This window comes from Pteronotus mesoamericanus, unplaced genomic scaffold (assembly GCF_021234165.1).
Source record: "Pteronotus mesoamericanus isolate MK-2021 breed Mesoamerican mustached bat unplaced genomic scaffold, CSHL_Meso_final contig_164, whole genome shotgun sequence".
In the NCBI taxonomy this organism is placed as follows: Eukaryota; Metazoa; Chordata; class Mammalia; order Chiroptera; family Mormoopidae; genus Pteronotus; species Pteronotus mesoamericanus.
In genome coordinates, this window is record NW_026555065.1 from 14,978,004 (window position 1) to 15,002,956 (window position 24,953).

Here is a 24,953-nt window from a genome sequence, read left to right on the forward strand (position 1 = left end):
AAATCTAGGTGACTTCGCATTTGGTGATGACTTTTTAGACACATCACCAAAAGCAGATCCATGAAAGGAAAAAAAAATTGATGTTGGACTTTATTAAAGTTGAAAATTTTTGCTTGGAGAAAGACACTGTTAAAAGAATGAAAAGGCAAGGCATAGACTGGGAAAAAATATTTGTTTGCACAGATGTAGAGAAGTTGGAATCATTGTACATTGCCAGTGGGAATGTAAAATGGTCTAGTTGCCATGGAGAATAGTTTGGTGGTTCCTCAAAAAGCTAAACATAGAATTATCTATGACCCAGCAGTTCTATCCTTAGGTATATACCTAAAGAAATGAAAAGCAAGAACATGAACAAATACTTATATATATATGTTTATTGTAGCATTATTTACAACAGCCAAAAGGTGGAAACAACCCAAGTGTCCATCACCAGATGAATGAACAAACAAAATGTGATATAGCTCTACCATGGAATTTATTCAGTCATAAAAGGAATGAAGTTTTGATACACCCGACAACATGGATGAACCTTGAAGACATTATGCTAAGTGGAATAAGCCACCCACAAAAGGACAAGTATTGTGTTTCTACCTGTATAAAATATCTAGAATGGGCAGATTCAAAGAGACAGAAAGTCGATTAGAAAGTACCAGGGTCTGGGGGAGGCAGGAATGGGTAGTGAGTGCTGTGTGGTTATAGTTTCTGTGTGGAGTGATGAAAAAGCTTTGGAAACAGACAGTGGTGATGGTTGCACTACTTTGTGAATATAATTAATACCACTAAATTGTATACGTAAATATGGTTTAAAAGTGGCTAATTTTATGTTATATGTAATTTATCATGATTAAAAGACTAATAATGTAATATGAATATGCAAAAAAACCATTGAATTATACACTTTAAATGAATAATTGTATGGTAAGTGAATTTTTCTCAATAAAGCTGTTAAAATATACAATCATATAAGTACAGTATAATTTACTTGTCTATTCTGCTACTGATGAATAATTTATTGTTTCTAGCTTTTTGTTATTCTGTTTCTAGTTTGTTTGGTTTTTTTTGTTATTCTGAATGATGCTGCAATGAACATTCTCACACACATTTCCTGACATATAGGTGTGAGATTTTCAGCAGGACACATACAGTTTCTGGTATTAGAATTTCTGATGTGTGGGACATGCGCAGGTACAGTTTTGCAAGATAATGGCAGTGTTTTTCAAAGTGGTTGTACCAAGTTGTACTTCTCTCAACAGTGCATAGAATTTGTATCTATACTAATAACTGCTCTCGCTAAACTTAACTTCTGCCAATCTTTTGAGTGTAAAATGGTTACCCTTTGTTGTCTTAATGTGAAGTTTTCTGATAACTAATAAGATTAAGCATTTTTTCATATGTTTATTCATGCCAGGATATTTTCTTCTATAAAATTCTAATCATGTCATTGATTATTTATCATTTCTTACTGTTATGTAGGAATTAGCCCTTTAAATACTCTAGATATTAATCTTTGTTACAGTCGTATATGTTACAAATAAAACATTCTTTAGTACTACAATCTATACAGTTTCTCAATTCAGATAGCCAGAGTTTAAATGCTGAAGAATACCTAGTTTTCAGGATCTATTGGTTCCTGGTTTTCATGTAAAAATTAGCTGGAGTTTGGATAATGAGGGATAAATCAAACATTTTATTCAAATATTTTTGTTTCTGGGGCACCTGTATCTTTTCTTGGTCTCTAATTAAATTTAATTTTTTGTAATCCTCACCCAAAGATATGTTCATTGGAGGGAGGGAGAGAAGGAGAGAGAGGGAAAGAGAGATGTGACAGAGAAACAATGATCAGTCACCTCCCATATGTGCCCTGACCTGGGATCAAACCTACAACCTAGGTATGTGTCCTGACTGAGAATCAAACCCGCAACCCTTTGGTGTGTGGGGAAAATGCTCCAACCGAGCCATGAGGCCAGGGTGACAGCAGCTCTTAACTTTAATGTTATGCTTCTCAATCTTTTATGAGTAAAGCTTTTATTCTGTCTTACTAAAGAAGTCTTTTCTTATCTTGAGATTATAAAAATACTTTTCTATATATTCTTCTAAAAGTTTTAAAGTTTTATTTTTCAGAGTGAAGTCTGTGATCTGAAATTAAATTTTGTGCATGGTAGGGAATAGAGAACCTGCCAAATGGATAACCAATTGTCCTGACATCATGTGTTTCATAGACCATTCCCCCTGATCTGCAGGGCCACCTTTGCCATATATGGAGTCCTCTTGTGATTCTGTTTCTATTCTAAAAGTGTTAGGTTTGCTTTCCCCAATTATATCTTTAGTCAACCTGTAATTGATTTTGGTATATGGTATAAGGTAGAGATGTAACTTCACTTTTCTTTTCGCATGGGTAACTAATTGTACCAGCAGCATTTATTGTCATAGATTAATTTCCCTGATATGTATGGGTCTGTTTCTGGGCTTTGTTGTCCCTGTGTTTTATTTTTCTCTCCCAGGAGCACTACTATAATGGTTTACTTCTCATTGCTTTATTATGTCTTGATGGCTATCAAGGTTAAGTCCCCCTTCATCATTCTTCTTCGGGAATGTCTTGGCTCTTCCTAGCCCTTTACCATCCCTAAAAATCACATACGTAGTTTTGCTCTGGCTGGCGTGGCTCAGTGGATTGAGTGCTGGCCTGTGAACTGAAAGGCTGCTGGTTTGATTCCCTGCCAGGGCAGAAACCTGGGTTGTGGACTGGGTCCCCATTTGGGAGTGAACAGGAGGCAACCAATCAATGTTTTTCTCCCTCTCTTTCTTCTTCCTTTTTCCTCTCTCTGAAACTAAATAAATTCTTAAAAAAAAAAAAGTCCCATAGGGATTTTGGTTAAAATTTCAGTGAGTTTATATATTAGTTTGAGAAGGAAATGATATTTTGCACCATTTTGCATCTTCCTAGCCATAAACATGATATATCTCTGCTTTTATATATATCTCCTTTTATGTCCTGTAACAGAATTTTATGATTTTTTCCACATAAAGTGTGTTTCTCTTTGTTAAGTTTATTCTTAACATTTTCTGGCATCTAGGTCATCTTTTCCACAATTATATTGTCTGATTGATTGACAAAATTGATATTTACATGTTGATCCTGTGTCTTATAACTTTGAAGTTTGAGCAGTTCCAGTGTAGGCCTTATCTGTGTTGCCTGCAGACATTTTAGTATTGTCCATTACTAGTAAACAACAATTTATTTACTTTCAATCTTCATTTCCCTTTCTCCCCCTTTTTCCTATTGATTGGCTAGCATCTCCAGAACAAAATTAAATAGAAGTAGTAATCAAAGGCTTCTTTCTCTTATTCTTGGCCTCAAAGAAAATGCTTCTAATAATTCACTATTAATTGTGAGGTTTGCTCTGTGTTGTTGGTAGATACACATGAAACCAAAGTTGAAGAAAGAAAAATAAATATACAAAATATTCAATGTGAGACACAAATTGTAGATACTTTTAGTTTTGGGGTTAGGGAGAAATCAATATAAAACTCACAGGAAGACTAGATAGCTGTAAACAGCCTAGATATCTAGGAAAAAACAAATCACAAAGAGCCCTAACCATAAAACATCAACTAAGTATTAATCAAGCTGATTAATTTCTTAGATTTAGAGGAAACTACAGTGACAATCACAAAAAGAAATCCTGGAGAAAATTATGAGAATTGTGTGAGATTTATTTCAGAGCATTTCACAACTGTTTTGGATATGTTTTATGACCCAGGATTTAATGGGGTTGAAGAAATTGAAAACAACCAGGGACCGCTTAGAAATTAGCCCTAATAAGAGAGAAGTGGGGATGGTTTTTCAATCTCTATACACTTTTGGTGCTAACTTTTTCCTGTACTTTAACAGAAGCTTTGGTCATTTTGTAAAGGAATTAAGTGATCGTCACCTAGACTTTTTCCTACTTGGCTCTTTTTCTGCCCCTTACTTTATTTAGGTACCTACTGTTCTGTCTTTTGGTAATCTCTTACTTTTCAAAGTCATCTTCCTGGTCCCTTATTAAATCCTGTTGCTGTCCCTCCACTTTCCAAAACAAATTCTGAAGACAAAAAGGCATTCCACTGTCAAATGAGTTTGGGGATTATGGTGTCAAGCAATATCCAGTAGCTTACTTTACTGCAGGACTTCTAGAATCTTCATTATGCTCATATGCATTGTGAATCTCCAAAAGGGAAATAAAGCTAGAAACATATCCCTGTATAGATGTGGTTGTGAACAAAAACCAACTCTATCTTTGTGTCGTGGATCATGCTGTGACCTTTAACTACCCTGATTGTACTATGTAAGCACACCAAAGTCTCTAGTTAATGATTATCTGTGTTCCATACCATGTAGTCATAAATACTTTGGTTAGTAATGGCCAGAATGGAATCACAACCGAAATCATCATCAGGCTGGTGATAGAACCAATTGTAAACCATTACCTGTCATAAGACCACCAGGAGGTATGGCCCCCGGTGCACACCACATTCTTTGTCCCTTTGTCTTGTCAATTATCGGTGCTGGAGTTATATTATAAAAAATGTACCGTAATAGGGGTCCAGTAGTGGAGAATAATTTGTGCAGAACTACTGGGTCATCTGTCTGCTCTGGCCCTACGTTCCTCTAAGTAAATTACCCTAAAATAACTTCTGTTCTAGTTTATGGAGTTGTATGTATTGTTCTTCGGTCTGAAAATACCTTCTCACTACAGTGGCTATTACACCTTTGCCCCACTGTTGAACATTACCCAATTAACTGATTGTGGAACCCTTTCCAAAGAACACCTAATAATACCATTAAACAGTTCATTAATCTTTAAATAAAAACTCCCAGGTTCTTTAGTAAATTTTTCCTTACAGGAAGACATGTTATATGCTCTCTCACTACTAGATTGTAAACTCTTTGAGGGCAATTTCTTCTTTTCTCTTTAAGTATTATCTGATCTCATCTATATATTGAAACCCTGGGATTTTCTTAGGTCCTGAGATGGGAACACTGGATACCACCCAAGAGTTCATGCACGGAAGATTCTTGCTAATTAAGCTAATTTAGTTTTCCTTGATCTTTTTACTACACCTCAATTCAACCACTTTTGATGCTTTATTCAAGCCTCTGAGCTAGGCACTGCTGAGCTAAAGAGAAGAGTAAGATGTAGTTTCATCTCCCAGGAGCATGTATAGAGGCGGTAAGACGAGCACATGACACAAAACACAAGTTAAATGCTAAATGAGATTTACAAACCACCTTGGGGTTCAATGGAAAAACAATGAACAACTGGGCATTTGAGGCAAGGGGATAGGTGAGAAGAATCAGGAACTATCTCATGGAGGATGTATCATTTGGGATAAGCCTTAAATAAAGAAAATGTAGACAGAGATATTGGAAGAGTAGCGTTTCAGATGGAGAGTATAGTATGTGCAAGGCATGAAGGTAGAAAGGGGCAAATTCACGTGGCTGTTTGGCAGGAGCATATGGAGTATACAGGATGAGTTGTAGATTGGCAATGACTATAGAATGGATAATAAAAATGGGAAGAATAGCTCGAATGTCAGTGAGAGTTATGTTAATGCTGTTGTCCACTGGGAGCCACTTAAGAACTTTTGAGTGGGAGAGTGACGTAGGGACCAGCTGCTCCTCTTCCATCGTCACCTGAGCTCTAGGTCCTTTGCCTTTGTTCAACACAGAAACGTAGGGAAACTTCAGCCAATGAATCAAACTTCTGGTCCCCTAAGCTGCCTATCAGGTACCTCATTTTGGAGAGCTGTACAGAGTATGACAGGAAGCCGGGCACTAGATTCTAATGTGCGTGCACTGTGTAGAATACTGTCACATGCTAGAATGCTGAGAAGAGGGTGTTCAAAATGAAGAATATAGACAAGAGGTCATCGGTAGATTTAATGATAATACTTTGGGGAGTTATGATTTCAGGGTATTAAAAAGGAAACCAAATAGATAAGAAAAAAAGATGGATGCAGATTGCAAATTCTAAGCAGAGAGCCAGGAGATCAGACCATACCTAGTCAGACCTCCAAGGCAGCCCAGGACTAAAATTGGTACTGGTGTGCAATGAAGGGTGAAACTTAAACAGTTGGAGGTTAGTTTAAGGTTACCCACAAGGCCTTGGAAGCACTATCCGCCTGGTGTAATGTTGAAAGGACTAGACACTCCCAACTGTTCAGAGGGGCCTAGAGGGGCTATGTGTGTTTAGTAGTGTTAATGTTTTCTGTGACGTAGACTTACAGGCAAGCTAAACGGGTGGGGAAAGCGAAGTACCCTTAGCACCGAGAGAGCTGGAAGGTCTCTGGAGGCTGGTGCCTGCTAGGGAGGGAATCAATTACGGGTGCAGAGCCACACTTTGGTGTTTTGCTGTGGTCAAGGCAGGGCTCCAAGCAGGCTCTGTCGGCCTGGCGCGGCGTTCACCTGGGGCCGAGGACACCTAAGGATAGGCCGCACTTAGCTTCGTTTCTTCGCAGCACAGGACCTCCCGGTCCCGGTGGGCAGAATGGAGCGCGGCAGTCGGCCGGACGCTGCGGAGGCTTCCCAAAGGGAGGTTTCATCCTTCCCTTTGCAGATGCGCCCGGGGAAGGAGGGAGGCGAGGGGGTGGGGGTACCCGCCATGCCAGGCCTTCAGCTTCCCGCCGCTGCCTCCAGCCCGCCGCCCCCGCATCACAGCCATCCGCAGCCTCAGTGAGGAGGAAGCAGGGGCGGCGGCGGCAGAGGCGGAGGCACCGCCCTCTTGGCCCGCTTCCCGACCTGGCGGCCTCCGCAGGACCCATGGCGGATTCCTCGCCCGTGCTGGCCCTGCGGGAAGGCGGCCCCCGTGCGCCCCGGTCTTCAGCCCCGTCCCCGCCGCCGCGGTCGCGCTCAAGCTCCGAGCCGGAGGAGGCCGAGCTGTCGCTGAGCCTGGCCCGCACCAAAACCCGCTCGTATGGTAGCACAGCCAGCGTGAACGCCGGTGTCTTTGAGCGGCATGTGGAGCACCGGGTCCGCGCGAGCGACACGCTGCAGGGCATTGCGCTCAAGTACGGAGTCACGGTAAGCAGTGATGGCCGCAGCGGCCCGCGCTGGCTGCAGCGGTGGTGGTGGGTTGGGGGAAGGAGGTAGGTTCGGGGGGAGGAGGGGGCAGAACGTCTCGGGGCGGAGCGTACGAGTAGTGGGGGTCGAGGAGGCAGCCATCTGTCTCGGGGAGGCTTGGCCCCAAGTACTGGCTCTGTGTGCGATGCCGGCAACAGCAATGGTCGCCAAAGCTGGTCCTGTTAGCCAGGGGGGCGGGCCGCCAAGGCTCTGTCCTCAGGTAGGTGCATCGAGTTCCCGGTGCCCTGCCCAGATTCCGATCTGTCTTGCGAGTAAAGCCAAAGAGGATCAGAGCTTTGGCATCATAACCGGGAGCCGCGGTCACCTGATTTTCAGTCCCGTTCATAACACCACGTATATATTTACTCAAAGCCGAGCTGACCTGTGCAGTTGGGCAGAGAATTTTGTTTTTTGGGTAAACAAGCACTGTGATGAGTCAGGAATGGCAGTTGTTCCCGCGGAATGCTCTGGTTCTATCGATTATGCTTCTTTATTTGGAAGTGAAATTACACCCCTGGACTCACTGGCAACTGTGAATGTGACATCTGTCGCTAAGCAGGAGCCAAGAACTGGTCTGGGTGAGCTGGAGAGCTGTGTTTATTATAAATTTATAAGCGTGTCTGTGTTGGGTATATTGCATTACACCTCTGGGAAGAACATGGAAACCTGAGGGAACATATTGTTTCATTAAAATTACTTATAATTAACTCTGAGCTATGTGATGGCCTTTTTGCATTTGAGTTATGTATCAGTTTTCAGTATTCTTTCCTGAAGCACCTTAGACAGCAATCGGATGAAAGGTGATCTTTTCTATACCTCTCTCTTAAAGTGAAACTCTGGCTCTTGACCAAACGGCAGAGACTGAGGAATCTATTTTGCACATTCAAGCTGGTATATATTTACCTAGCAGGTCCTTCGATCATGTAAACATTTTGAGACCAAAGATCTTGCTGTGCAGGCATGTACTGACATTATCATGCCATGCATTGTCCCATTCTGCCCTCTTGGGAGTTTCTAAATAGGAGCTTAAAACTACAGTTCTTAAGTGCATTAATGGGGCCTGGTTTGGGTCAAAGCCAGGGGAAAGAAGAATTGGCAAACAACAGTAGCTCCCTTCTGCTGAGTGCTTGCTAGGTGCCAGGCGTTGCATTTGTCCTGTTCCATCTTGTTCTTATTTAATTTGACTTTCCTTATAAACCTTGAGATAGGTGTAACTAATCTCCTTTTTACAGATGAGAAGGTAGATGAGAGGTAAAGATATTTTCCAAGTATGCTCATTCATTGAGGCCAGCTTGAATCCGCACAGTGATAAAACATTGGCTTTTCTCTCGATATTCCTTCTGATTTCCACCCATATTTTTATCCTGGTGTTATCAAGAGCTCTCTTAACATCTTGGTTACTAAAGAAGGAAAGTCTTTTTTGTCTGGTCTCTATGGGTCTTACCTATGAAGCCAGGGTGACTGCACCTAGGAATCCATGATATCCAGAGAAGTGGTGTTTCTCCTGCTCACTACCCACATCAGTCTGTCTGCAACCCACTGCCCTCTGTGGTTTCACTTGGCTTGCTTCGAGCTTCTAAACAACTTGATCACTGCAGGTCTCCACCATAGATCAAATTCTTTCTAACCCTTGTTTTTCACTAATAGAGATTCTGTTACTCATAACCTTTTACCCCTTTCTGTTAAAGTGTAAATCTCAATTTTTCATTAGTTTTATAAAGACTTGATTTTAAGATATTAAGCTCAAATGAAATGAACTAGAATCTGTAATCACAATAGTCTGTTATAGGGTTTCTCAACTGCAGCGCCATTGATATTACGCACTGGATAATCCTTTGTTGAGGGGAGGGTTGTCCTGTGCATTGGAGGATGTTTACTTACTTTAGCAGCATCTGTGACCGCTGCCTATAGATGCCAGTAGGACCCCCACCCCCAACCAGACATTGCCAAATGTTCCCTGGGAAGAAACTCACTCTGGATTGAGAACCACTGGTGTATTACATATATATCATTTACTTTGGGCCCTGAACTATGAAGTTAATGAATTTTTTAGAGACCTCTCTACTGATTATGTAGCCTTAATGAAAGTGGTAATACTGTAACAGCGAAGTGATCTACTTGGCTTTAATTAATATCTACACGTATTAACTGAATTTACTTATTGTAAATTGAGATTTTAGGGAGAAGCTAAAAAGGCAGAAAGGTTTTCCTTTTTTCCTGACTGAACAGAAAGAATTTGAGTAAGTTTCTAATATTGACTGCCAAGATCATCAATATATTTAAACTGCCGTTTAAAGAAGTAGGTTAATGAGATGTTAGAGATTTAGAAAGCTCAGGTAGTGTACCTGAATTAAGAGTGAATCCAGGCAAACATTTGACTTGAACATCCCATGTCTGGCAAGAGACCTCAACAATCTTACTAAGCAGAGCAGGAACTCTCAGGGAAGCCTGTCTGCGGATGACAGCTCCCCAGCCCACCCAGTGAGGAGTCCAAACAGGACCCCAGACCCTTGGTGGGTGACACTGTTGAAAACCAGTAGTATTGTAGGTATAGGGAGGTTCCCAGAACAAAGACTCTGAGAAGAAGCGAAGATGGAGACCCAGTTCCAGTCCTGGGTTACTAGGGGAACAACTTGGAAACTGGTTATCTGAAGTGGAACTCAAGGGCCAGCAGCAATGTGCATCCCAAGATGTGGAAATAGATGTGTTCCTCAAACTTGCCTGGATAGGAGAATGCCCAGGGACAGGCTGAAAAAGAAAGGATTCCAGCTGACATTGAACCTGCTTGACAAGGATATTCAGAAAAGGGACTCAGGAATCTTTATGTTTTTATGCATGGCCTCTTCACTTGTTTGCAAAGCTCTGTCCCTTCTTGGAGGGCCTTTGCACTTGCTGTTCCATCTGTCTGGAACACACTTTCTCTGAGAGCTGCGTGCAGGGCCCCATTCATGGGCGTGTGACCCGTGCAGTCACACAGGGCCGCATGTTTATAAGGACCCTGCCCGTGGTTTAATGCTCTGCTGTTGGCAACTGGAAACTTAATAATTCGTGGACAAGGGCCCCCCATTTTCTCTTTTCACTGGGCCCTACAAATCACGTAGCTGACCTTGGCTGTGCGACTTGCTCCCTCACTGCCTTCAGGTCTTTGCTTAAGTGGCTCCTCCAGGACCCCCCTGACGACTCTATGTCAAACTGCAACCCTCCTGCCCTGCCCTGCCCTGCCTTGTTTTCCCAACAGTACTTAACATTCATCCAGTTTTTCTTTTTTCTCCAACTTCTATCTTTCTGGTGATACATTAGTGAATAAATAAAAATCCATGCTCTCATGGAGCTTATATTTTAGTCAGTTGAGACAGTAAGTAAACAAAAATATGTTATGTGTCAGGTATTGATAAGCAAAATGAAAAAATTAAGCAGGAAAGAAGACAGGGAGGGCTGGTGGACGTGGCTGCAATTTAAATAGTGTGGCCATGGACGACCTCCCTGAGAAGGAGGCGAGGGAAGGAGCCATGCAGATATCTTTGAAAAATATTCCAGGCAGAAGGAACGGCAAGTGGTACAAAGGCCTTGAGGTGGGAACATAATTGGCAAGTTCCCAGTATAGTGTGGCTGGTGCTCAGAATGCAACAGCAACAGGGTGTTTTTGGACCAGAATAACTTAGAGCCTTAAAGGCCATTGTGAGAACTTTGGTTTTTTTGTCTGAATGAGTTGGGAAGCATTAGAGGAGTTTGAGCAGAAGAGTGACGTGATCTAAGTTACGCATTAAAAGGATCACTCTGGCCCTGGCTGGGTAGCTCATTTGGTTGGAGCATCATCCCGATACATCAAGGATACGGGTTTGATCCTTGATCAGGACACATATAAGAATCAACCAATGAATGCATAAATAAGTGGAAAAATAAATCATCATTTCTCTCTAAACCCAATTTATCAAAAAAAGGATCACTCCTGCTGCCGCTTTGAGAATAGACAGGTGGGGGTGGCGGGGGTGGGTGAGAGCAGTGGGGGCGGGGCGGGGCGGGGCGGGGGCGGGGGCCAAGGCAGACAGAACGGAGGCTTTGCAATAATGCAGGCGAGAGAGTAGTTTGGACCAAAGCAGTAGGGAAGGAAGTGGTGAAATGATTGGATTCTAGGTAATTGGTTGATATGCTGTGTATTTTCTGCTTATTTGTTTACTGTTCCGTTTGAGTGTCTCTGCCCTAGAGGTCGGCCACGGGGTCCAGGAAGCTTCTCTATAGGAAAGAAAATTGTGGACCTGGCCAGGGACCCCAGTTCTTCTGCCAGTGACTTAGAAAATATCTTAATGAGACTTTCCACCATCCCTTCTAAAGTCGTTTATAGTTATTCATAACTGACATTCATTATTTTTTTAAACTAGCTTTTATGGAGCCTGCTTTGTTTGAGGCCCTGTGCTAGATGCTAGGCCCTGTGCCTGTAGCTGCTGGAGAAGCCAGGCTGACTGTGTGGCTGACCTCTGTATATTCTGCGTCTAGCCTGAGTCTTCACAGGGCGGGCCCTCCACGTATGGGGGGATTTAATCCACAGGAAAGCCTGACTGGTATGATGTCACTAAGCCCTGCAGTTGAGCAGACCCTTAAAGATGGGGCCCAAGGTACAGGGTGAATGAGGGGGTACATTCTGCTTGACTCGAATTGCAAAGTTGGATTGGAGGCTAGCTCCCTAACCTGCACAAAGATTACTGCTGCAGCTGGTACTTGGTGCTTCTTTCCTCCCCTGCCCCCAGCATTGGGTCTTTATATTGAATTACATAGAGATTTAGATTTGAACATCTTTATCAGAGTAAGAGGCATTTGAGAGGATGTGGCTGGGAAACGGAAACTCCTTGGGCTGAGTAGCGAAACTGTTAAGTAAAGTTCAAATCTCAGACATGAACTTGCTCGGGCTGGAATTTCCCTGGCTGTGCTGTCTCCACCGAGCCACTGAGGCCCCTCGCCTAACCTGGTTTGCTAGGTTTTGCTATGGCGTTTGCACTGGTCCTGCTCTTGTTAGTTGGCTGTAAGCCTCCCGAGGAAAGTAACCAGCTTCAGGCAGCCACTGCGAACCGTTTGTTTGGAAACCCTGGGACAAATTTTCAGTTTCTATGCTGTTCCATATAGAAACTGAAAGTGGTTAGGAGGCAGCAAGGGGACCTATTATTTGCATACTTTTTTTCATCTTTTTGCTTTCTTCTGGCAACTTGCCAGTCCTCTCCCCTCTCTAGAGGCCACATTACCTCCAGTTCCCTTAGTCACTTCCTGTCTTGTTTTATTAGCTGGGTCTTCTCTTTCTCTTCTAATGAGTTGCTAAGCCCAGGCACTTCTTAACACTTCCCCTAACAGAAATCACTTTGCTGAGAAAAGGTGAAATGGTTGTCACTTTAGGGGGAACCAGTATTGGGAGTTAGAAATGGAAGTGTTTGTAAATCTTCCATGTTTGTAACTTTAGCCCCTGCTGCAGTTGGAAAAATTGTTGACTCCTGCTGGTCAAAGGGAAGGGAACCATAAATAAATAGTGCAGCTTGTAATGAGAGGTATGGTAAAAATTTCTTTCAGTACGTGCAGTGGGGGGGTTTAATAGTCTCATGTATTTTTTAAAAAACAGCTTTATTGAGAAATAATTTATATAGCACAGAATCCACCCATCTTAAGTGTACAATTCAAGGACTTTTAGTGAATTTACAGAGTTGTGCAACCATCACCAGAATCCAATTTTAAAACAGTTCCATCCCCCTGAAAAAATCCCTTTGCCCACTGCCCTGACTCCCTGTTCCCTTCTCCAGCCATAGGCAACCAGGAATCTACTTTCTAACCTACAGATTTGCCTTTTCTGGACAGTTCATAGAGATGGAATGTCATATATCCTTCTGAGCTGGCTTAGAGAAGAATAAATCCTTTTTCCCTTAGCACACAGCAGTGGAAGAGCCTGGTTGCCACCAAAATCTATAACTTAACAGGAGACGGAGAGGTAGTGAAGCCAGCACTTACTAGAAAATGATCTTGAGAGAATTCTATAATATTTAAGTCTGTTTTATTTTCTGTAAAATGAAAATCAAATGAGAGTTGTGTACATATGAAAATATTCCACAAACCACACAGTGCTATGTAAATTTAGTTATTGTTTATCCTGAAATGTCTTTGGAAGGTTGTGTCTTTTTTGAGGAATGGAGAGGGTTAACCTGAAAATAAAAGGCCTTTCAAGAGAGGCAGCATGCATTTATTGAGATCAATAAGAATAACTATTTGGGAAGCATTAACTCAAAAAGAAGCCTGACTAGGAAACAAAGGCAACGGATATTTATGAGAAAGGAAAGGAGAACAATTACATCAGTAGGAGGGGATATTTCTATTGGTGCAGATACTATAACAGCCGATGTTAATTCTAAGCAATGTTTTAGATTTTCAGTCCAGTAGTCATCAGCCTGGTGATCATAATAACTGCCTTCTTGTGATCTTTGCAAACAGTGTTTCGGTAAAAAGTATTGCTTTAGGTTCAGTCCAAAGGTTTTTTGCCCTGTTTTGAACAGTTCAAGGTTTGAGACATAAGACAGGCGAGGCAGTTCTGGTATGGCAGCTCTAGCTACGTTTTAAAGTGGCTCCATATATGTTATTGTTTGCAAGAGGAAGAAGAGTAAGAATTTTGAATGTTGCGCTCACCGTGAGGCCGGTGGCCTGATGATGCTGACCAGAGCGGCCTTCGGGGAGCGTTCTTGGCCATGCCCAGCCGCTGCTGTCGAGCTACTGTTTGTGGGGGGAGTTTTGCAATTTTCCCCATAGTAAATTGACCTTTACAGAAAGCATTTACAGGGGAGTCATTTTATTTTTTTAATCCTCACATGAGGACATGCTTATTGATTTTAGAGACAGAGGAAGGGAGGGAGAGACAGCGAGAGAAACATTGATGCAAGATAGAAACACCAGTCAGTGGCCTCTTCTATGTGCCCTGACTGGGGACCACACTGCAACCTAAGCATGCGCCCTGACTGGCGATTGAACCTGCAACCCTTCGGTTTATGGACGACACTCCAACCAACTGAGGTGCCCCGACCAGGGCTACAGGGGAGTCATTTTAAATAGATTATTTTTAAGTTGTTGATGGCGCGTGTTCTTCCTAATTCCATCGTGGCCGATCTTAGGGCCACCCTGATAGCTCTTACTTGGTAATCTGTTTCTTAGTGAGCAGACAGTAAACTTTATTTTTATTTTATTTTTTAAATTAAATTTATTGGGGTGACATTGATTAGTAAAAACATACGGGTTTCAAGAGTACAACTCAATAAAACATCATCTGCACACCGCACTGTGCACTCACCACTCTTTCCGTCCCCATTTATCAGTAAACTTTATTGAGTCATGCTTTCAACCCTGATTAGAAAAGAGTTTCGAAATGAAAGCGTTTGATCGCTATACCTCTCCCTTACTCATCTGCCCTCAAGAAACAGAGAGTAGTCCTGTGTCGCCTTGAAAAGGTCACACTTTCTATTCTCAGCATTAATGGGGAATTAGAACGTGTTGAACAGAGGACAGGAGGCACAGCTGTAGACTTTTCCAGGTCTTGCATGGACTGTGTCATGAATTTTTTCATTTTACCTGAGGTGAAATTCCTAGAACATTAGGCCCATCTAAGCTCAGGTGAAAGTATAAAACATTCCTAAAACATCATTTCACTGTTTGGGATTATGTACAGTCTCTTACCTGTGCTATTGCTGTTTCCTCCATAACTGGGTTTCCTTGTTTCCACTGATGCTAATCCATTTTCCACAAAGCTGCAGAGTGATCTTCAGCTGTAGTCACATCATGGCACTCTGTTCACTGTCTGATGGCCTCCCAGCACTTTTAAAATAAAATCCAAATTCCTTACCTTGGCATCCAAGGTCCTGCGTGGTCCAGCCACACCATTTTTTCCTGCTGTGGGGCATTTGCAGCTGTTCTTTATGGCTGGAATGGTTTTTTCTCCTGGAATTTTGCATGGCTGGTTTCATTCCTTAGCTTTACTCTAGGTAACAGAGTTTGGAGCCTACGTAGTTGGTTTAAGCCACTGTTTGGAAAGGAGAACAAGTGAAGAGCATGCATATCCATTGCCTCTAAAAACAAACTTAAAGTATACATCTCAGGGCAGTGACAACATGCAGTGTTACTCATCCCGGGCTTGTTTACCTGGATTTAAAAAAAAAATTTTTCCTACTTTATGGGAGAAATATCTTTTATTGGGAGGAATTCTTATCTCCTTTCCTTCTCATTTGCTGAACATGTTAGGATCTGCTCTTACCTGTTGCTTTCTCACTTTTATCCACACTTAATGATATAGCTGCAAACATTTTTGAGTGCTTCCTGTGTGCCATGCATGCACTGTTCCACATGTTTTTCATGAATTAAATTATTTAATCCTCATAACGATCATATTGTGTGTAAGATACTATTATTATCCCTACTTTACAGAAAGGAAAACAGGCACAGAGAATGGTTAGAAAGTGGCAAAGCCAGAATTTAAACCCAGAAAATGTGACCCCACAGCTGTATTCTAACTACTACCGTATGTTAGACTCATTTACCATCTTCACCTTCCTACCCAAAACAGCCCATTCTTATATTGGTTTCCACCTTGATGCCAACTATGTCTGAACATCTCTGATGTCCTTGATGTTGGTATCTCATGTGTCATCTCAGAGTCTAGCTATAAAGGTCAACATGCACCTGAAGTGCTTGCTGACAATACCGAGGTGGTACGAGTTCCAGCCCCAATGTAAGGAAGCTCATGGACTAGTTAAAGAGGCAGTTCTGTCGGTGGATGGATTGTACAATGGCATGACGAGAGCCAGGGGAGCCCTGTCCTTCAGTCCCTGTGGACTCCCTGACTACACCCAGCCTTTAAGCCGGTCACATTCTCTCATGCTCCCTGTCATTGGCTGCTGCTTCTTGGCTGTGAATGATAGATGTATCAGTCAAGATCCTGGCATGAGCTCTCTGTGTGGCTCAGTGGATTGAGTGCTGGCCTGCAAACCAAGAGGTCACTGGTTTGATTCCCACTTAGAGCACATGCTTGAGTTGCAGACCAGGTCCCTAGTGGGGGGTGACCAAGAGGCCAACTACACATTGATGTTCCTGTCCCTCTCTTTCTCCTTCCCTTTCCCTCTGTCAAATAAATAAATCTTATCTATCTATCTATCTATCTAAAAAAAAAAAGACCCTGGCATGACACAGGTAGTGGACTCAGAAGGTGTGGGCAAAGAGAGTTTAATAAAAGGGCACTTACAGAAGTGTGAGCAGAATGAAGGGAACCGACAAGGGATGGAGAAGCACCTGAGACTGAAAACAGCAGGGCGATATTACCCCGAGGCCTTAAGGCCGGGGAAGGAGCAGCATATCCGACAAGGGGCGGCCTGGGAGGGACTTTGTCATAGAGGGATGCAGCCGCTGGGGGCAGGGCGTGGTGGTTCTCGGGTGCCTCCCTTTGGAACACCAACAGGAATTCCAAGGGCAAGGGGCCTTCGGTGGTGCAGTGAAGATGTCAGCCTCCTGGGGTTTGGAACAGGTTCAAGGAGAGTGGGAGATAGATTAGAGAATAGCCAACACAACAGATAACTTACTACACATTTCTGGTCACTTCTCTGGGTTTATCTTCTACACCTGTTCCTCTGACCTGTATCCATCCATCCATCTAACCACCCGTCCAACCATCCAACCATCCTAAGCACTTATTGTGTATAAGATCTGTTAGATTGTGGGCTATACAAGTACCAGTTCGTGTCTTGAAGGAATTCGGTTTATGGATCCCCAGCCCTGCCTCAGCAATCAGATCCTAGTGTTTCTGACTGTTTCTGTCTTGTATTATTATTCCCAGAAAACCATAGCGATTAGCAGTTGTAGGGCCCTGCCGATAAGCATTTCAGACGGTACTGTATCAATGAGGGCTCTTTCACGCATGAGTGGCAGAAAACCTAACTCACATTGGCCTAAGCAAAAACCAAACAAAATGGCGTTTACGGGCTAATGGAGATGAAGGGTCCTAGGGTGTCCTAGCTTCAGGCTTTGATGCGGGTCTGATAGCTCTCCTCCAGGATGGCCTCCTTGTCCGGCGCCAGGAGGCAGAAAGGGTGGTTGCCAGCAGCTCCAGGCCTGTCTCCTTCCAGCAGAAAAAAACAGAAGAGCTTAACCCTTCCAGACCCAGCATCTCTGAATTGTTCTGAGATGGGACTGTGACCTATCATGAAAGCCAGGGCACTGTGACACACCAAAGGGCAGGTGTGAGTCACAGGCTCACCCTGGAGCCAGGGAAGAGCTCAGTGTCATTGGAAGCCCAGGTGCTAAGAGAGATGGAGAGGTTCATGCTAAGTGGTAAATGCAAGGGGTTCTGAAGGCAGATTAGACGATATGTGAACCTGCTATGAATAAAGTATTTAAGTTATTCAGCTCTTTCAAATCTAAGCCTAAATTAGACCAGAGACACTTAGGATTTTTATATTTTAATCTTTCTAAAGTACACCAGCCTCTTCATGTCCTTTCTCACCTTTGCCTTCTTTCCTTTAACTTTTTAGTTAAAAGTTAACTTTTAACTAAAAGACCACCCACCCTGTACAAAAGATTCTTTAATGTCTTTAAAGGAAAAAAAGAAGACTTTGAATGTACTATTTCTGCAGATTCAGCTTTTAGCAAGAAGGTATGAGGAACAGAATGCGTTTATTTAATATTTTCTCAGGCTCTTTGTAGTAGAAATCTAATTTTTTCACTCAATCAGTTTGGCATTAAAGGATCTCCGTAATTTGTTCCCATTAGTCATGACCTTTCATCCTGATTTTATATGGACCTTAGAGTCTGATGGAAAGTCTGGTTCATGCATTTAAAGAACCGTATGCACTTGGTCCAACCAATCATCTCTTGTGTGCCTTTATTTCTTCATTGGAAATGGAGAAGAGTAAGTACCAGCTACTGCCAGGCACTCTGCTAAACAGTCTCTATCTATTCTATATGTATGTATGTATGTATGTATGTATGTATTTATCTATCTATGTGTCACCTATCTATCTCCTCTCTGTATGTGTATAAACTGTTATTTAGTCCTTCCGACAACCCTGTGAAGGATAGATACCTGTTTTACACATGAAGAAACAGACTCAGCGAGAAAACTAACAAGCTCATGTTCATACAGTCTTGGTGTAGCTGCGATTTGAAACCACGTCTGTCAGATTCCCAAACCATCTCAGTTACATACCCATAAGAAAAAGTTGTGGTCAAAATTAGATGTTAGCGTGAATGTAAAGAGCCTAGCACGGTGCGAACCCCAGGCCAGCTGGGTGGAGAAGTTTGCAGATACCTTATGACGTGGTGCCGTGGGCATGAGAGGAGGCACTTTGAAATAAGCCAGTCAGAAAGATAAATACCACATGATCTCACTTATATATGGAATCTGACGAACAAAATAAAAACAGAACGTGGATCCATGGAACAGACTGACCGCTGTCAGGGCAGGGGTGGGTGGCGGTGCTAGGGCGTAGCAGGCGAAGGGAGTAGCCAAAGAGCACACGTACATGACCCACGGACATGGACAACAGTGTGGTGATGGCTGGAGGGAGGGGGGTCAGGGGCTCGGGGGCGGTGGGCAAAGGAGGGGAAAGTGGGAACATCTGTAATAGTGTTGACAATAAAAATAAAGTTAAAAAAAAAGGAGTAGACACGTCTCCACTTACTCAGTACCAGCGTAGTTTGAGCCCTGGGTGCACTTTCCAGCATTGCGGACGTAGGCACGCCACTTAACTCTCTTGCCTCCCTGTTTCATTTGTGAAAAGGGGATGCTAGTGTCCAGATGGTGGAACTGTCATGAAGGTTCAATGGGGTTAAATAATGTGTGTCAGTTCCAGTCCCCTTTTCATCTCCAACTCCTGTCCCTGTTTCTGTGTTTGGAGGAGTCATCCAAAAGCATGAAAGTTTGAGGTTATAGAAACCTGTACTAAATTCTAGCTTCTTGATCTGCCTGTTGTGTTATGACTCCATGGGACATAACCTCTGTCAGCTTGGTTTCTTTTATTTGTAAAGTGGATCTTCAAATACCTACTCCATAAGGTAGAAGAAATGAGATACTGTATGTAAAGTGCTCCCATCTCCTCTCCTTAACTGTCCCACTTCTACCGATTCTTCAAGGTCCATTTAAAGTTGGAAGAATCGAAATCAGTCCTCCACCTTCCCTGTGGGGCCTTTCTTAACGGCCACAGCCCCAGCCTACACCCTCCGTCCCAATTCTCTTTATACCTATCTCCGTACCACTTCCTGTATCCATTGTGCTTACTAAATATAATTCAAGAGGCTCAGGACACACTCCACAAGTAAAAAAACAGCACTAGTAAGTTTTTGAAAAATCAGAAGTAGAAATTTTAAAATAAATGGAATTTATTACACAAATGCTAAAATTTCCATATTTTTTAACTTAAGAGATTTAAGGCTGCTTGGTAAAAGCTATCTTGCAGGGCAACTATCATAGTGGGGGAAACTAGTCTTTCCTTTTTTAAAATTAGGAGACAGAATTTTTTTAATAACTGAGGTATCTGGGGAGACGACAAAACCCAAATTAAAAATCTCAGATCCAGAGAAAGCATTGCACACATTTTGCAAGTATTGCACATATTTTTACTTCTGTGTTGTGTAATAAGCCCTACTCCATATTTATTTGTTTGTAACTCTGTGATTCCTTTTTTATATTTTAGATGGAGCAGATTAAAAGGGCAAATAAACTCTTTACCAATGACTGTATATTTCTGAAGAAAACTTTGAACATCCCCATTATTTCAGAGAAGCCTTTTCTGTTTAATGGACTTAATTCAATTGATTCTCCCGAAAATGAAACTGTTGAGGACCGTTTTTCTCATGAAGAAGGGCTGGTAGCAGCTGCAGACCTGCCTCCTCCCAGTCCTCAAGCGCCTGATGCTCAGCCTGTGACGCCTGAGGAAGTGTCAGCCAAAGATTTCCTGCAGAGGCTGGACTTGCAGATTCAGTTATCAACACAGGCAGCCAAGAAACTGAAAGAAGAAAGCAGGTAAATATGCTCTGATAAAGTGTCAGAGGCTGAATAAATGACTAAGATGTTTTTACTTGGTCAAATTTTCTTTTCTTTTTTTGCTTAAGAAAAACTATGTTTTAATTCCAGAAAGGCATTTTTAATATATGAAATCTAAACAGAGCCACTGTATTCTGCAATAAGACTTTATCTGTTGCAACGCTTTGTCACTGTGATTTATTATAAAAAGTTTGCTTCTTTGCTTTAATTGCATAACTTGTCCAGCTAGCGATTACGGATAGCAGCCAAGTAGAGACATCTAGTTGACACTCTCAAAGGAAGCAATGCCCTAGAGAATGCTTTGTAAAATACTGAACCTTAAAAATTTGTCAAGGATATTGTACATTGTTTGTTGCCAGATGTTTTTTTACGTAAGATTTCATGTGAGTTTTTCCTTTGTTCTTTAATTTGGTACTAGGGCAAACCTTTCTTTCCCCTCTAATATTGGTCTTTCTTTCTGCTGTCTGTCTGTCTTTCTTTCTTCCTTTCTTCTTTTTTTCTTTCTGTCTGTCTTTCTGTCTTTCTTTCTTTCTTTCTTTCTTTCTTTCTTTCTTTCTTTCTTTTTCTTTCTTTCTGTCTTTCTTTCTTTCTTTCTTTCTTTCTTTCTTTCTTTCTTTCTTTCTTTCTTTCTTTCTTTCTGTCTGCCTTTCTTTCTTTCTTTCTGCCTTTCTTTCTTTCTTTCTTTCTTTCTTTCTTTCTTTCTTTCTTTCTTTCTTTCTTTCTTTCTTTCTTTCTTTCTTTCTTTCTTTCTTTCTGTCTGCCTTTCTTTCTTTCTTTCTTTCTGTCTGCCTTTCTTTCTTTCTGTCTGTCTGTCTGTCTTTCTTTCTGTCTTTCTCTCTCTCTTTCTCTTTCTCTCTCCCCTTCCCTTCACTTCTTTCCTTCTTTCTTTTCTTTCTTTTTCTTTCAAAAATGGCCCAATCTACTGTGTTTCCTTTTGTGCCCTGACTACCACAAAGATTGCAACTAAAATTGGTGCTCAGTTGAACCACTATACTATTTCTTATGCTTAATATATTTGTATCCTTCTCTTTTGTCCTGATTTTTACTTTCTATTTTATTCATCTCACATGTATCCCCTTTGTTGTAGGCACCCCAAATCCTTTTGAGAAAGAAGCGAAATATTAAAAATATAAACAGATATAGAATATAATTAATTTTTAAGTTACTTTATTTAAATGTAATATAAATAAATATAAATATATAGCAAGCACCTTTCTTTCTTACAATAACTGAGGTACCAATAAAATGGAGTCAGTAAGGTACACCTCAATGCCTATTCGCATTTCATAAACTTTCAGGGCATGCACAATAAGTTGACACATATCTGCACTTCTTGGAAAGTGGATATGAAGTTGTATGGTAAGTGTATGTGTTAGTTTTCTGAATACAGTTTTTTTAAAATTATATTTTATTGATTATGCTATTACAGTTGTCCTGCTTTTTCCCCATTTTCCTGCCTCCACCCAGCCCACCCTACTCCGTCAGGCAATCCCCGCACCATTATTCATGTCCATGGGCCATGTGTGTAGGTTCTTTGGCTACTCCATGTCCCATACTGTACTTTACATGCCCATGGCTATTCTGTGACTGCCTAGTTGTACTTCTTAATCCCCTCACCTCCTCACCCATTGCCCACAGTGCCCTCCCATCTGGAAACCATCAAAATGCTCTCCGCATCTACAATTCTGTCTCTGTTCCTCTTGTTTACTTAGTTTGTTTTTTAGACTCAATTGTTGATAGATATGTATTGCCATTTTATTGTTCATAGTTTTGATCTTCTTTTTCTTAAATAAGTCCCTTTTACATTTCATATAATAATGGTTTGGTTATGATTAACTCCCTTCGTTTTCTTGTCTGGGAAGCTCTTTATCTGCGCTTCAATTCTAAATGATATCTTTGCTGGGTAGAGCAGTTGTGGCTGTAGGTCCCTGCTTTTCATGACTTTGAGTATTTCTTGCCAATCCCTTCTCTTGCCAAATTCCTTTTGAGAAATCAGCTGACAGTCTTATGGGAACTCCCTTGTAGGAAACCACTATCTTTTCTCTTGCTGCTTTTAAGATTCCTTCTTTATCCTAACGTTTGACATTTTTATTATGATGGTTCTTGGAGTGGGCGTCTTTGCATCCATCTTGTTTGGGACTCTGTACTTTCTAGACTTGCATGTCTATTTCCTTTACCAGAGTAAGTAAGTTTTCTTAAATTATTTTTTTCTAATAGATTTCCAATTTCTTGTTCTTTCTTTTCTCCTTCTGGCACCCCTATGATGCAAATGTTAGACCTCTTTGCTGTCCCAGAGGCTGCTTAAACTGTCCTCATTTTTTAATTTAGATTCTTTTTTCTTCCTATTGTTCTAATTGGTTGTTTTTTGCTTCCTTATGTTCCAAATCATTGGTTTGATTCTTGGCTTCATCCACTCTACTGTTGTTTCCCTGTAAATTGTTCTTTATTTCAATAGTGTATCCTTTGTTTCTGACTGGGTCTTTTTTATGCTGTTGAGGTCCTCACTAAGTTCCTTGAACTCCTTATGACCAGTGTTTTGAACTCTGCATCTGATAGATTGCTTGTCTTCATTTTGTTTAGCTCTTTTTCTGGAGTTTTGATCTATTCTTTCATTTGGGTCATGTTTCTTTTTCTCCTCATTTTGGCAGCTCCCCTGTGTTTGTTTCTATGTATTAGGTAGAGCTGCTTTGAAACTGTACCTTGGTAGTGTGGCCTAAAGTTGTAGGTCTCCTGTAGGGTCCAGTGGCACAGCCTCCCCTATCACCCAAGTGGGTATTAGAGATGCGCCCTTTGCATATACCTTCTTCTTGTAGTTGAGCTTTGGTTGCTGTTGACAGATCAATGGGAGGGATTTACCCAGGCCAGTCAGCTGTAAGGACTTGTGACCACTGACTACCACCCTCTATCCTCCGTGGAGGATCAGCTCTGCAGGGGCAGGGTGGTGGTGCTTTGACATGGTCTGTAGCTGCCCACTGGGTACACAGTGGGCATATCCCCAGTGGTGCAGGGCAGGGTCAGCCCCCACCTGTGTTTTGCCTGGGGCGACTCTGCCTGAGCTATAAAGGAATCTGAGATGGCTGCTAATTGTGCTGGGCTTGGAGATTCCCAGGTGAAGCCAAGCTCTGAGTCTAGGCTGGCTGCTGCTAGTGCCAGGCCCAGGGCTCCCTGAAGCCAGCTGTTGCTTGTTTGAGAGGATTTTGGAAGTATTGAACCATGAGCCAGGACCATTTGTATGGAAAAGCAGCTTGGTTGGGCTGGAAAGTTGGGTGGGACTGAGTCTCTGGGTATCTCCAAGGCAGGTCAAGCAGTATTAGCCACGTTGATGGAGTCTGAGATACGGCTCCAGCTTGCTGGCTCTGTGGCTTTGTGCGGAGACAGTTAAAAAAAAGGGACAGTGGCCTCTGCCCACCTTTCTGCCAGACACTTCAGTTTTTCCCTGTATCCTACTAGTGCCTTTCAAGCAGCTACCCTGGTGCTGGAGCTCAGAGGGAGTGGGACTGAGTAGGTGAGTCCTTTTGTGTGTTCTTTAAGAGAAACTGCTTGGGGCTCCAGAAGTTTCTTCCACCAACTTAATCCCCTTGGTTTTTGCAGCCAGGAGTTGTGGGGAATTATCTTTCTTGCACTGGAACCTTGGGTTGGGGGTCCTGGTGTGGTGTCGGGACTCCTCGCTCTCAAGATACCTGTCTTGAATTTTTATCCAGTACACATGGGTGTGGGATCAGCCTGTTCCACATCTGTGCCCCTCCCACCAGTCTGGATGGATGTGGTTTAATTCTGTAGTTGTCACATTTTCATTCAACTCGATTTCTGATGGTTCTGAGTGATGTATATTAGTTGTAATTTTGATGTAGCTGTGTGAGGAGGGAAGCCATGTCTCCCTACACCTCCATATTGACCGCAAGCCCTGAATACATGTTTAAACACTGGTTTATGCTATATTCCTTTTTTTCCCCCAGAGATGAAGACAATCCCTATGCAACTTCACTCTATCACAGTTAGAGGATCATGGGACATAATCTCACCTGATTAAGAGATGGTTGGATCATAAAGAAACCAACAACTGAAGATTCAAAAGCATTTCTCTTGGACTCCGAGTGTACATCTTTGAATCACAATTAAGTAGTTCCACCTACTGCAGTTGCACTGAAGTGATTAGTTCCCTCTGGCTTTCCATAATTTTAAGTCTGCATTATGGCATGAAACAAAATTGTACCCTGAAGCTCATCACTTTTGTAGTGGTGGTAGTTTTTAGACTTGCTTTTGTAAATACTAGCTGACATAAAACATCAAAGACTATTACATAGCCAAGCTAAAAACTGTTTATTTCTTGAGAATTCCTAATGATAAGAAAAATATGGTTGCCGTTTAAGTGATGCTGATTTTGCTATGTGTTTATAATTAAGTGCTATATATTTCGATATGTATTACATATTCTGTATTAATATAGAGAACCAAATTTTGTCTGCTATTTTATAAAAATAAACTACCAAAGTCTGAAAAAAATAAACTATGTTTTTATATTTGAGTCTCCAATTTTTTTAAATGAGAAAAAATTGATTTTAAGTTATATTTTTGATATAGTGACTTTTCCTCTACTTTTACAGTTTTTATTATTTTAATTGCAATTTTGAAAAAAATTTTAATAATCTTAAAGCAAATCAGTTGCAGTTACTAGTAACCTTTGCATTTTTATAATATTTGATTTGATGTGTTTCAGATACAGTGAAAACATGGAATGTGATCAATTGAAGAAAAAAGCAATACCATGACCTAACACATTGTTGAACTCTATTGTAGATTTCATTGATAAGT

The 24,953-nt window shown here is 41.7% G+C and overlaps 1 protein-coding gene across 1 annotated transcript; it reads left to right on the top strand.

Moving 5' to 3' along the window:
- Window positions 1-6,771: 6,771 nt before the first annotated feature.
- Window positions 6,772-24,625, top strand: LYSMD2 (LysM domain containing 2). The gene is made up of 3 exons (XM_054564760.1): window positions 6,772-7,060; window positions 19,792-20,120; window positions 24,098-24,625. The coding sequence occupies exons 1-3, from the start codon at window positions 6,800-6,802 to the stop codon at window positions 24,138-24,140; spliced, it is 633 nt and encodes a 210-aa protein (XP_054420735.1). The 5' UTR covers window positions 6,772-6,799; the 3' UTR covers window positions 24,141-24,625.
- Window positions 24,626-24,953: the final 328 nt, after the last annotated feature.